At 33.0% G+C, this 14,888-nt stretch overlaps 1 protein-coding gene across 1 annotated transcript; it reads left to right on the top strand.

The window, feature by feature from the left end:
* Window positions 1–542: 542 nt before the first annotated feature.
* On the top strand, window positions 543–2,688 carry LOC107960655 (uncharacterized). The gene is made up of 2 exons (XM_041114102.1): window positions 543–679; window positions 1,033–2,688. Exon 2 carries the CDS (start codon window positions 1,621–1,623, stop codon window positions 2,323–2,325), a length of 705 nt encoding a protein of 234 aa, XP_040970036.1. The 5' UTR covers window positions 543–679; window positions 1,033–1,620; the 3' UTR covers window positions 2,326–2,688.
* Window positions 2,689–14,888: the final 12,200 nt, after the last annotated feature.

Raw genomic sequence — 14,888 nt, 5'->3', positions numbered from 1 at the left:
AAGAAAAAATGATATATTTGGTAATAATAATATAAAATAATATGTACATAAAAGATACTTCATATATATGCATATAATAAGAGTATATAATAATAATAATAATAATAATAAGATCTACAATAAAAGAAAATATTAGGAAATGTACAAAAAATATATATATAAAATATTTACAATAATGATGTAAATAAACAACATATAAAATATTTGAAATAACATATAAATGAAACATTTAAAAAAAGGTTAATAAATGAATTAAATAGATTTAGGACATGGCTAAAAACAAATTAAAATTCGGGATATAAAAGTATAAATATTGGATAGTTAATTAGGGATCAAAACGAAAACCAAACAAGATCTGAGGGCCAAATTTAAAAAACAAAAGAAGATAGAAAATGGGGGTTAATTGAATGAGGTTGCGAGATAAATTTTCCTTTTAGGGAAAGTGCACAGACCCCACCCACCAAACAAAATAGTGCCGTTTCAACACCATTATTTGAAAACAAAGATTTTTTTTTGTGTTTCATTTTCAACCCCCAATCTTAAAAAAAAACAAAAAAAAACTTCCATGCTCTCTTCCCCTCCCCCTTTTTCTTTCTGTCGATTGGGTTCCTTAGAGACCCGCCCTACCGCCAACGACGACGGCAGTGACCGCCGTGTACAGCGAAGGAGCGCAACCTAGGTACGCCTACTTTAAAATTTTTTATGTTTCTTTGTTAAAAAAAGGTTTTCTTGAAAAAAGAAAAGGAAAAAAACAATGAATAAATATGAAAAAAAAACAAGGTAAGCAGAGAACAAAAAGAAGAAAAAAGGAAAAAAAAAAGAACAAAACTAAACCTCTTGAACCTTCCTTCTCTTTTTTTGTTTTTGTATCCGTTTTTATTTCCAATATCTGTGTTACAATCTTTCTTTTTTAAAAAAAATAAACCCCCCGCTTTACAACATTTTTGAATGGCTTTTTATAGCCATCTTTTACAAGTTTTTATTACTTTTGCCATATTTTCCCGTCTTGCTTGTTTGCTCTGTTTTTGCAAGGTATGGGGGTGACTGGTAGAGCAAGTGATGGTGGCTGGTGTCAAAGGAAAGTGGGGAGGTGGCTAGGGTTTTTTTCTTTGCTGGAAAATGTTTAGTAGGTTAGTTTAGGTGGGCTGTTGGTTTAGATTGGGTTTGATGATGTTGGGCTGATGAAATTGGAGTGGGTATTTGGTTGTATTTAGGCCAAAATTGGCCTACAACGTGTATATATATATATATATAAAAGAAGAAGATAAAAACACTGTTATAATATAATATTTCACACTTCATAAAAGAAATGGTATTTTGATAAATCACTTGAACACAAATAATAAATAATTTTAATTGAGTTTTAGAGGAAATGATAAAGTTGATAATAGTGAGTTGAATCATTACACATGTGCAATAGTGAATTACAGGTGACGATAACTCAATTCTCCCTTTAAATAATAGTATGTGGAAAAGTCAAAATGTGGAAGCTGTTAATAGTTTATTGTGGAAAAGAATCGGAACCCAGCTTCCTATAATCTTCCCATCTCATCTCCCCCCTTCTTAAGTGTCCAACTCAAAAATCCATTGAAAAAAGTACCTGTAGAAAAACAGAAGAGCATGGATAGAGGGCAAGAAGAGATGCAATTTTTAGGGTTGTTTGACATATTCAAGGAATCCTACAAAATCATATCATCATGCAGAAAGCTCTTCACTAAGATCACTTTAGCTTTAATCCTTCCTCTATCCTTCATTTACCTTGTTCACGTGCAAGTTTCAAGTTTATTCTCAAGCAAATTACAACTTGATCATATTCGATCAGACACTGCCGAATACGAGAATTCATCTAACCTTATCTCCCATGAAGCCCTTTACTTTTTGCTTTTCAACTTTGTCTACTTCACTTTGTTTTTCATCTTTTCGCTTCTTTCAACTGCTGCAGTTGTTTACACCATTGCCTGCATATATACAGCTCGGGAACTCACGTTCAAGACAATCATAACCGTTGTTCCCAAGGTCTGGAAGAGGCTGCTTGTTACTTTCTTGAGTATTTTTGTTGTCATTTTTCTCTATCTCTTTGTAGCTGTCCTTGTCTTGATTATCTGGGCAGTTTCAGTGGGACAAATGCACGCTATAGGTGTTGTAATGTTAGCCGTTTTAGTGGTTTTGTTCACTGCGGGGCTCTTCTATTTGGCCACAATTTGGCACTTGGCTACCACTGTATCTGTTTTAGAAGAGGCATATGGGTTTGCAGCCATGGTGAAGAGCAAAAACCTTATCAAAGGAAAGCTAGGGTTGGCGATAGCCGTGTTTTTTATCCTGTAACTGACGATGGGGTTAAATCATATGGCATTCAAGAGGCTGGTTGTGGAAGGAACCGACATGGGCATGGCTACCAGGGTTGTGTATGCAATCATTTGTTTCTTGTTGCTTTCCACGGGGATTCTCTTCCAATTAGTCATCCAGACAGTGGTTTACTTTGTCTGCAAATCGTACCACCACTAAAACATCGACAAATCTTCCTTGTCGGATCACCTGGAAGTTTACATGCTGGGAGACTATGCTCCTTTGAAGGCTAAGGATGTTCAGCTTTTTCGTGTTTGATTGACTTTCAATGTAACATAATGTTATTGTTGTCTTGTCTGTGATTGATAAATGTTTCTTTCACCTCATTTATGAACCTAATAATCTTTTTTTTTTCTTACAATAAATTTTCATTGGTTGAGTGATGAAGAGAAACTATTTTCTTGGATTTTTGGCCTGATGAGGGGGATGACTCAACAATGACAACATTCTTTTGCGATAATAATAACAAACAATGAATTAAATAACAGGCCCTGAAAAAGAACAATAATCGTTCTATACGATAAATCAATAATTTGCAATTGACAGAATATTGTTCATTGTGTATGTTAAACTAGTCTATTATTCTATAATAAGGTACGGAACCTCTAAATCAAGTTAAAACTCTTTTATTTGTTTGATTAAAATAACCCAACAAAATATGAATAACATATTTCTTTCGTATTGTTGTTTATGAATCACTTGTCAGCCTGTGTTAAAATTAGAAATAAAACTTTCTTAATATCTTATTCTTTTTATATAATATTTAAAATTACTACATATCTTCTTTAACCTTTAAATAAGATGATAAACACATTTCAGCACACCCTATTAAAAACAAATAATCTATTATTGAAGTTTTCATATCAAGTGAAAAATTTGTATAACAAAAATATTTATAAAATATTGATATAAAAAATAAATGAGGTTTTAGTCTATACAATAACGTTGAGATGTTAAAAATAATGTTGCATTAAATTTAAATATTATCATTTATGTTCTTTTTAATTTATATAAAAAATTTAAAAAAATGAAAATATCTTTATAGTATAATATTTCTTACTTTATAAAAAAATGGTGTTTTAATAATCTGCTATACTAATTCAATTAAATGTATTAATAATAATTAAATTTTATCACCCCACAAAATGGGTGGTAAAAAATATAATATTAAAATATTTTTATAAATATATATATAATTGAGTTGCAATGAAATGATATAATTAAACATTTTTAGTCGTAAGTTCAATCATTACACAAATGCAAAAGTCAAAATGTGCAAAACAACAACTCAATTCGCCCTTTAAATAACAGTATGTCCAAAAGTCAAAATGTGGAGACTGTTAATAGTTTATTATGGAAAAGAACTTCCTATAATCTTCTCTTCTCATCTCATCTCCTCCCTTCTTAAATATCTCCCTCTGTCCAACTCAAAAATCCATTGAAAAAAGTAACTGTAGAGATACAGAAGAGCATGGATAGAGGGCAAGAAGAGATGCAATTTTTAGAGTTGTTTGGCATATTCAAGGAATCCTACAAAATCATATCATCATGGAGAAAGCTCTTCACAAAGATCACTTTAGCTTTAATCCTTCCTCTATCCTTCATTTACCTTGTTCATGTGGAAGTTTCAAGTCTATTCTCAAGCAAATTACAACTTGATGGTATTCGATCAAACACTGCCAAATACGAGAATACATCTAACCTTATCTCCCATGAAGCCCTTTACTTTTTGCTTTTCAACTTTGCGTACTTCACTATGTTTTACATCTTTTCGCTTCTTTCAACTGCTGCAGTTGTTTACACCATCGCCTGCATATATACAGCTCGGGAAATCACGTTCAAGACAATTGTGAAAAATAAAATAAAATAAAATAAATAATAATAATAATAATAAAGAACACAAATTTTACGTGGAAACCTTTTCGGGAAAAAATCACCGGCAAAGGAGAAGAAAATTCACTTTGTCGAAAAATTTGAATCAAATACAAGAAGAATAGACTATGTCTATTTATAGGCTTGCAAAGCCATATTCTAGTAGGATTGAAACACCTTATCCTAATCAATATAAAATAGATGGAGTTTAATAATGTTTAAAAACCTTATTCTAAAATAAAATAAAAGAAGTCTAATTCTATATGGATTTTACTTTTATTTTATTTTCCATCGTATTTTATTTAAATAAGAATTTGGGTCACTTAATTCTAACAATCTCCACCTTGACACAAATTCTCAATGAACAAGTTCTTCATCGCGAACTTTCAATAAACAAGTTCTCCACCTCTTCCATAAAACCCCTTAAGGGTTTAACTTCAACAATGAACACCAACCAAGTCTAAGCCATGCTCAAACTTGGTTAAGGAAGTGACTTAGTCATCATATCTGCAGGATTTTCATTAGTACTAATTTTGCTCACAACAATATCACCACGAGCAATAATATCACGAACAAAATGATACCAAATATCAATGTGTTTTGTTCTCTCATGAAACATTTGATCTTTTGTAAGAAAGATGGCACTCTAACTGTCACAAAATACTGTGCTAATTTGAAGGTCTTCACTGAGTTCACAAAATAGTCCCTTCAACCAAATAGCTTCTTTACAAGCCTCAGTAATCGCTATGTACTCAGCTTCAGTGGTAGACAAAGCGACTGTAGTTTGCAAAGTGGCTTTCCAACTAATTGCACAACCTCCGATTGTAAAGACGTAACATGTGAGAGATCTTCTTCTATCAAGGTCTCCAGCAAAATCAGCATCAGCATACCCTATAACTCCATCTTTAGTTCTTCCAAACTGTAAGCAAACATCAGTAGTACCTCGTAAGTATCTTAGAATCCACTGAACTGCTTTCCAGTGTTCTTTACCGGGATTCGCCATGTATCTGCTAACTGCACTGACTGCATATGATAAATCTGGACGTGAACAAACTATAGCATACATGAGAGATCCCACTGCACTAGAGTATGGAACATGCGACATGTACTCAATCTCATCATCTGATTGTGGAGACAAAACTGATGAAAGTCTGAAATGGGCTGCTAAAGGAGTACTAACAGGCTTAACACTCTGCATATTGAACCTGCAAAGAACTTTCTCAATGTACCCCTTCCGACTTAGGTACAATTTACTTGTTTTTCTATTTCTGAGAATCTCCATTCCAAGTATCTTCTTTGCTGGTCCTAAATCTTTCATCTCAAATTCTTTACTTAGTTGGGTTTTGACATTTCTTATCTCTCATTTATCTTTTGCTGCTATCAACATGTCATCAACATAAAGAAGTAGATACACAAAAGAACCATCACTGTTTTTCTTAAAGTAAACACAACTGTCAAAACTACTTCTTTTGAAATCATGAGAAGTCATAAAGGAATCAAACCTCTTGTACCACTGTCTTGGTGACTGTTTCAAACCGTAAAGGGACTTTTTCAGCAAGCAAACATAGTCCTCTTTTTCTGAGACTATAAAACCCTCTGGTTGTTGCATGTAAATATCCTCCTCAAGTTCTCCATGCAGAAATGCAGTTTTTACATCTAACTGCTCAAGCTCCAAATCATGCATGGCCGCAATACCAAGCAAAGCTCGAATCAAACTATGCTTAACAACTGGAGAGAACACATCTGTGAAGTCCACTCCTGGAATTTGACTGTAACCCTTTGCAACAAGCCTTGCTTTATATCTGGGTTCTTCAACTCCTGGTGTAATACCCCTACCCGTATTCATTGTCGGAATAGGGTACGAGGCATTACCGGAGTTTACGAATTAAATTTTTTTTTTATATTCAATATAGCCCCTTTATAAATATCTAACCTTCCCTGCAATATTAAATCGAGACCAATCCACATCAACCAAATCAATTCAACATATTTTCAAGATAAATTCATGCATATTTATAAGATAACGTCATCACATATCTAAAACCAGGTTTGTTAACCATACTAATGGCTAACTTTACATTCATTTCACGTTAACATTTACTTTGTTAGCTTATACATGCCATTGATTTCCAAAATAAAGTTTCTTTATATACCGAAATCCTGAGGTTGACAGTGTGATGTGTCTCCGACCAAATCCGACCTCCGAGCTCTTAACACTACAAAACAGGGAAAAGGGAAACGGGGTAAGCACTTCGTGCTTAGTAAGCTCATGTAACAAGAATTATACTTACCTAATATTTTCAATACAATACAATAAACATCCATATATCCATTCAATGCATTATTACCCTAATATGCACAAACTCAACATTCAAGTTAGTACAATAATTTCCATGTACCAATAATATATACCATGATTGATGTACTCATCAATACCATGATTTTCATTCCCTTATTATTTTCCATATTTATCCCGTTGAATTTATCAGAATTTCGATGGATTTTTAGAGGTACACTTTTAGTGTACAATTCCGGGTCCGTCAATTCATATTCATGTGCGCACATTTCCATTTCAGAGAGCACACTCTCGCAAACCACAACCTTGCAGCGGGATTACCAGTCCAGGCTAAATCCCCTGCAATATAAACTCATAGAGTATTGTCGGGATTACCAGTCCAGGCTAAATCCCCTGCAACGACAATTACTCTAATGAGCTTGGATCTGAATTACTAGTCCAGGCTAAATTCAGACCCTAATTCGGATTACCCGTCCGGGTTAAATCCATTTTACACATATTCTTCGGGAGGGCTATATCAGGATAGGATCACCCGTCCAGGCTAGATCCTTTTTACCGTCAATTCCTTTTCAGAGATCCATCGAATTTTCCTTTCATTCAACCGGGATTTCTTCCCATTTTATCAAATATATCAATGTTTCATTAATTTTCATACAATGAACACTCAAATCATATTCACATCAATAACATACAATCTCAAGCATTTAAGAATATAATTCAAGTTACACGAACTTACCTTGATACTTGTTTGTAAACAATAAAAATCTACTAATCTCGAACTTTTTCCTTTCCTCGATCTAGCTTCGTATTTGAATCTTCCGAATCTAAATAAATAAATTTAATTATCAATTTAATACATTTCATGTTCATATGCAACATTCTCTATAATTCAACTATTATTTATAGTTCATTCAAAGCTGTCTACTTGAGTCATAGTCACTAAATTATTTATAACTTGAGCTACGGAACTCCAAATTAAGATCCGTTAATTTTACCTGAAACTAGACTCATATATATTTTTACCATAAAATTTTCAGAATGTTTGGTTTATCCAATAAGTACAGTTTATTCTTTAAAGTCACCTCTGTTCTGCTGTCGACAGTTCTGACCCTTCTTCACTAAAAATTAATTATCTCTTCATAAAGAATTAAAATAATGTTCTCGTTTGTTTCTCTTAAAAATAGACTCATTAAGGATTCTAGACATATAAATTTAAGCCCATAATTGTTTTTCTTAAATTTGTTATGATTTTTCAAAGTCAGAACAGGGGAACCCGAATTCATTCTGACCTTGTCTAACAAAATTCATTATATCTCAAAATTTACAAATCTATTGCTTACACTATTTCTTCTATGAGAAACTAGACTCAATAAGCTTTAATGCCATATTTTTTCATCTTCTAATTCGATTTCTAAAATTTATGGTGATTTTTCAAAGTTAGTCTACTGCTGCTGTCCAAACTGTTTTTGTGCAAGCTGTTTATTACCATTTTTCCCCTAAGCTTTTAATAAATGATAATTTCATCCCTACTCAATTAGCCTCTCAATTGAGCTGATTTTTCTCAATAAACATTTTATTCTATCACCTTAAACTAGTTTACAACCTTTAGGAATCAGAATTTCAGCAATAGACTTTAATTCCAAGCATTTTCACAATTAGGTCCTAAAAATCAATTTCTATTGAAATTACCTAATAAAATCATCTCATAAACAAATTAAAGCTTTAATTTCATTCTATTTCATCATAAACTTACAGCACTCAACCATGGTGACTTTCAATTTCATCCATGAAATCAAAAACTAATGAATTTAATAGTAGGACCTAGTTGTAAAAGTCTTAGAAACACAAAAATTACAAGAAAAGGGCAAGGATTAACTCACTTGGTGCAGAAATTATGAAATACCAGCTTATAGAACCCTCCTATGGTGTTTTTAGCTGCTGGAATTGAAGAGAAATGAAGAGAAATCTAGATATTTCCTATTTAGTCCTAGTTTTATTTAGTTAATTTTGCAATATTCCAATTTTACCCTTAATTTATCAATTTTTCTGCTGATTTCATACCCTTGCCGTCCAGCCCAAATAAATTTTGGGTCTAATTGCCTTTTAAATCCTTTCTCATTAGACTTTTAAGCTATTTATCATTCTAGCAACTTTTACACCTATTACAATTTAATTCTTTTCATTTAATTGACTACCCAAACATTAAAATTTCCTAACGAAATTTTAATACCACATTAATAACATTTCATAAATATTTATAAAATTATTTTTGACTCGGTTTTACGAGATAGAGGTCTCGATACCTTGTTTTTATTCAATTTCTTTAATAATTTCTTTTTCTATCTAATCACTAAATCGGTAAAATTTTTCTATCAATATTTTCATATGATTTTCCTATCATATCAATTTTCATGTAAAAATATTGAAATTTATTTATCTTTAAATCGGATTTGTGGTTACGAAACCACTGTTCCGATAATTTTGAATTTAGGCCATTACAATTGGAGTCCCTTCTTTCTTTTTAAACACCCATTTACAACGAACAACCTTTTTACCTTTAGGAAGTTTCACAAGGTCCCATGTTCTGTTTTTGTGGAGTGATTCCATCTCTTCTTTCATAGCAAACATCCACTTTTCTGAGTCTTCACAGCTAACCGCCTCAGAATAATTAGATGGCTCTTGATTCGCATCTATATCTTCAGCCACATTTAAAGCATAAGCAACTAGATCAGCCTCGGCATACTTCTTTGGAGGTTTAATTTCTCTTCTAGTTCTGTTTTTGGCGATAGAGTATTATGGTGAAGAAGCAACTCTATTCTCAACTTTTGTTCTGGCTTGAGGAGTTGACTCTGTATTAATCTGATGCTCCACCTGCTTTTGATTTTCTTTATTGGAAGAGTCTTTAAGAGATAAGTTAGGTAGCATAGCAGTTTCATCAAAAACAACATCTCTGCTAATCACAACTTTTCTATTTTCAAGACACCATAACTTATACCCTTTTACACCAGCTTTATAACCAAGAAAAACACATTTAATGGATCTTGGTTCCAATTTTCCATTATCAACATGAGCATACGCAGGACACCCAAAAATCTTTAAATCAGAATAATTAGTAGGATTACCAGACCATACCTCTTGTGGAGTCTTTTTCTCAATGGCAACGGATGAAGATCGGTTGATTAAAAAACATGCAGTAGATGCTGCTTCTACCCAAAATGACTTCGATAAGTTGGCATTTGACAACATACATCGAACCTTCTCCATGATCGTTCTGTTCATTCGTTCTGTAACGCCGTTTTACTGTGGAGTATGACGAACTATCAAGTGTCTCATTATCCCTTCTGACTTGCACAATCTATTAAACTCATCAGAACAGAACTCTAAGCCATTGTCTGTGCGGAGGTATTTTATCTATTTTCCCGTCTGTTTTTCAATCATAATTTTCCAAGACTTAAATACGGAAAACACATCACTTTTCTGCTTCAAGAAGAACGCCCAAACTTTTCTGGAAAAATCAACAATAAAGGTTAGCATATAATTAGCTCCACCTCTCGAAGGCACTCTGGATGGCCCCTACAGATCAGAATGAATATACTCCAATATTCCCTTCGTGTTATGGATTCCTCTAGTGAATCGAACTCTCTTTTGCTTCCCAAAAACACAGTGCTCACAGAAATTTAGTTTGCAAATTCCTTACCCATCAAGAAGTCCTCTTTTACTCAATTCTACCATGCCATTCTCACTCATATGCCCTAGGCGTATATGTCAAAGTTTAGTAATATCATCATCTGACAAGGAAGAGGAAGCGATAGCTGCATCACCAGTAACAGTAGAACCCTGCAAAACATATAACTTGGAAGTTTTTCTTTACCCTTTCATCACAACAAGGGAACCTTTGGAAATCTTTAAAATCCCACTTTCAGCTGTAAATCTGTACCCTTTTGAATCAAGAGTACTCAACGAAATTAAATTTCTCTTCAATTCTGGAACATGTCGTACCTCACTAAGTGTTCTGACAACTCCATCAAACATTTTAGCTTTAACTGTTCCAAGACCTGCGATTTTACACGAAGCATTATTTCCCATCAAAACAACACCTTCAGATACTATTTCGTAAGTTGTAAACCAATCCCGATTGGGACTCATGTGGAAGGTGCAGCCTGAATCAAGTATCCATTCCTCGCTTACTTTAGAATCATTGATAGAAGCAACTAGAAGTTCACCATCGCTGTAATCTTCTACAACATCAGCTTCACCAGAATTTTCTGGTTGTTTTCCCTTTTGATTCGCAGCCTCACTTTAATCTTATTTTGTAGCTTATAACACTCAGATTTAATGTGCCCTTTCTTCTTGCAGAAGTTACAAGTTTTACCTCTATTTGAAGACTTCGATCTACCTTTAGATTTACCACGAGGATTCCGTTCCTGTGTCCTACCACGATCATCATCAGCATTCCGATCTTGTCTCCCACGAACAATGAGACATTCTCCCTAAGAGTCGGGTTTAACCACAAGATGCGTCATCTTATCATACGAGGTTAAAGAATCATAAACCTCATCAACTGTGAGAGACTCGCGGCTATATAAAATCGTGTCTCTAAAGGTTGAATAAGACGGGGGCAACAAACAAAGTAGAATCAACCCTAGATCTTCCTTATCATACTGAACCTCCATAGCCTCCAAGTTTGAGAGAATTTCTTTAAACACTGTTAAGTGTTCGTGTACAGACGCACCTTCCTCCAAACGATGAGCATAAAGACACTGCTTCATATGCAACTTGCTTCATATTTGTTCTAGCCTCTTCCATAATGCAGCGGCAGTCTTCTCTTTCATCACATCCTGCAAAATTTCGTTGGACAAATGCAGATGTAATTGTGTTAAAGCCTTTCAATCCTTACGCTTCTTCTCTTCATCTGTTAATGTCGAAGGCATCTTATCTATCCCTAGCAGTGCATCCTCCAGATCCATCTGTGCAAGAACTGCTTGCATCTTAATTTGCCACAACGCAAATCTGGTGTTTCGATCCAACAGCAGAATTTCATACTTCAAAGACGCCATTATCGTGATCGAGATGAATAACCCAAAAGCTCTGATACCAATTTGTGAAAAATAAAATAAAATAAAATAAATAATAATAATAATAATAAAGAACACAAATTTTACGTGGAAACCCTTTCGGGAAAAAACTACGGGCAAAGGAGAAGAAAATTCACTATGTCGAAAAATTTGAATCAAATACAAGAGGAATAGACTATGTCTATTTATAGGCTTGCAAAGCCATATTCTAGTAAGATTGAAACACATTATCCTAATCAATATAAAATAGATGGAGTTTAATACGGTTTAAAAACCTTATTCTAAAATAAAATAAAAGTAGTCTAGTTCTATATGGATTTTACTTTTATTTTATTTTCCATCGTATTTTATTTAAATAAGAATTTGGGTCACTTAATTCTAACAACAATCATAAGCGTTGTTCCCAAGGTTTGGAAGAGGCTGATTGTTACTTTCTTGAGTATTTTCGTTGCCATTTTTCTCTATCTCGTTGTAGCTGCCCCTGTCTTGATTATTTGGGCAGTAGTTTTAGTGGGACAAATGGACGTCATGGGTGGTGCAGTGTTAGCCGTTTTAGTGGTTTCATTCACTGCAGGGCTCTTCTATTTGGCCACAATCAGGCAATTGGCTACCAGTGTATCTGTTTTAGAAGAGGCATATGGGTTTGCAGCCATGGTGAAGAGCGAAAACCTCATCAAAGGAAAGCTAGGGTTGGAGATAGCCTTGTTTTTTATCCTGCAACCGGCGATGGGGTTAAACCATATGGCATTCAAGAGGCTGGTTGTGGAAGGAACCGACATGGCTAACAAGGTTGTGTATGCAATCATTTGTTTCTTGTTGCTTTCCACTGGGATTCTCTTCTAATTAGTCATCCAGACAGTGGTTTACTTTGTCTGCAAATCGTACCACCACGAAAACATCGACAAATCTGCCTTGTCGTGTTTGATTGACTTCCAATGTAACATATTGTTATAGTCTTGTCTGTGATTGATAAATGTTTCTTTTACCTCATTTATGAACCTAATAATCATTTTTTTTCTTACATTAAATTTTCATTGGTTAAGTGATGAAGAGAAACTATTTTCTTGGATTTTTGGCCTGATGAGGGGGATGACTCAACAATGACAATATTCTTTTGCGATAACAATAACAAACAATTAATTAAATAGCAGGCCTCAAATAAGAACAATAATACTTCTATACAATAAATCAATAATTTGCAGTATACAGAATATTGTTTGTATGTGTTAAACTAGTCTATTATTCTATAAAAAGGTATGGAACCTCTAAATCAAGTTACAACATTATGAATCACTTGCTAGCCTGTGTTAAAATTAGAAAAAATAATAATAATAAACCTTTACTTTCTTCATTTGTAATGTTTTTTCATATATAATACTAAAACTATCGCAAGTTCTCTTCAATCTTTAAATAAGAGGATAAACATGTTCCACCATGCTTGAACCCACATCAAAAAAAATAATGTTAACAACAAAATTAATCTATACTAAATTTAAAACTCTGGTTAAATTGGTGTCACGAGTTAAAATCAGTACTAGCTCAAATGAGGGTAGTTTAGTCTTTTTATATTTTATATAAAATCAATAAAAACCCAAATATGGTGGAATTTGAATATAAGACATTATTATAATTGTTAAATTTTTTTCACCCATATTTTGCGTGTAGATTTGTTTAAGGCTTGGACTACTCACTTAAGCCTCAAGGTTCACCCCAAATTTTAAAAAGTTTGAACAAAAGTATTTGAACCAAAAAATGAGTTTCGATAAAAAAATTGAACTCATTTAAAATATGAGTCACATTCGTCATTCAAATATGCTGAATGAAAACGAAATTCAACTTCCACTCTAAATTTAAGTTGGAAGAATAAAAATGAATCCATTAGACTTATATTTCAAAATTCAAATTTAATTTAACATCATAAGACCCAATAAAATATGATTGCATTGAAGGGTGAATGTTTGTGGTAGCTATTGTGACTGTTCTTTCGATGGGGCGAAGAGCCGTAAATAATGTTGGAGATGGTACAGAGGTTGCAGGAGAAAACTCTGTGTTGATAGAGTAGTGTCTGCGTCTTGTTATAGGGTTTAGAAAGGTATTTAAGCCTTAAGGGAGACATTTTAAGTAGGATTCTTCCCTAATAATACGTTAAAATTTTGTTAAAAAAATTTTTATCATTTTTTTTATGAATGGTCATATGCTTGGGCCACTTTATCAAGCATCCAATAATTTTTTTTAAGGGAGATAAAACTTTTATCAAAAATAATATCGACATGTTCAAAGATTCGTCTATCTCCCAACAGAAAAAGATTTATAGACTCTTTTTTGGAACTCTCTTCAACAAAGAATGACACATGAATTTTATATTCTGACTTTGTATCTGCGCATTATGAAGGAAGGCAAGTCTTTAAGACTCCAAGAAAAATGATCAAATTGCAATTTTTATTAACTTATTGATTTAAACATATCACTTAGAATTGAGTAATTAAATGTGTAGCCGAGAATTATTTGTAGTAATGGTTAGAATTTTGGTTAGACACTCATATGAAATGGGTTCAGATTTTATTATAATTTTTTTAATATTACATTTATCAATAGAAAATAACAATAAAAATAAGGGGTTAATGAGGAATATATGTCAATTTTAAAGAAAATCTAAGGTTTTAGGTTAATTTTTTCGAAAATTAGGGAAATAATTTTTGGAGAGAAGTAAAAACGCCTTCCACAGGCACATAATTTTCATCATCTCTTCTGCCACGTCAGCTAAAAACACTTCTTATAGGAGACGTTTTTGCAAATATTATATACATATATGTATGATTAAGTAGAAGAGATTCATTTCAAAACAAAAGGAAAACAAGTCCAACCCCGACCAATACAAACACCAAAGCCTTCTTGGAGATCATAGTATGTATGATCTTACTTAGTCAAGGGTTAGAAGACGAGAGTGTTTTCGAGTTTGCCTTACATGAAATTAAAGTTCTTGCACAATGAGAGAAAATTTGGCGAATATGCCGCACTTTCACTCTCTCTCCTACCATGTCAACTAAAATTGCTCCTGCAAGCCCTTTCTCTAAAAATAGTCTTCTTTTTTTTTTTGAAAAAACTAACCTATAACCCTAAGTTTTCTTTTAAATCAACATATATTCCTCATTAACCCAAAAATAAGTTATATTTTTTAAAAAAATTAATGATTTAATTTGCTATATTTAAATATATATGATTTATATTTGGTGCAATATAAAATATAAATTAAGAAATATTATTTTATGAAAATATTTTGTACAAGCCCAATCTGAACT

The sequence above is a fragment of the Gossypium hirsutum genome, chromosome A05 (assembly GCF_007990345.1).
Source record: "Gossypium hirsutum isolate 1008001.06 chromosome A05, Gossypium_hirsutum_v2.1, whole genome shotgun sequence".
In the NCBI taxonomy this organism is placed as follows: Eukaryota; Viridiplantae; Streptophyta; class Magnoliopsida; order Malvales; family Malvaceae; genus Gossypium; species Gossypium hirsutum.
Note: the sequence above shows the minus strand (reverse complement) of the source record. Positions and strands in the feature narration are given on the sequence as shown.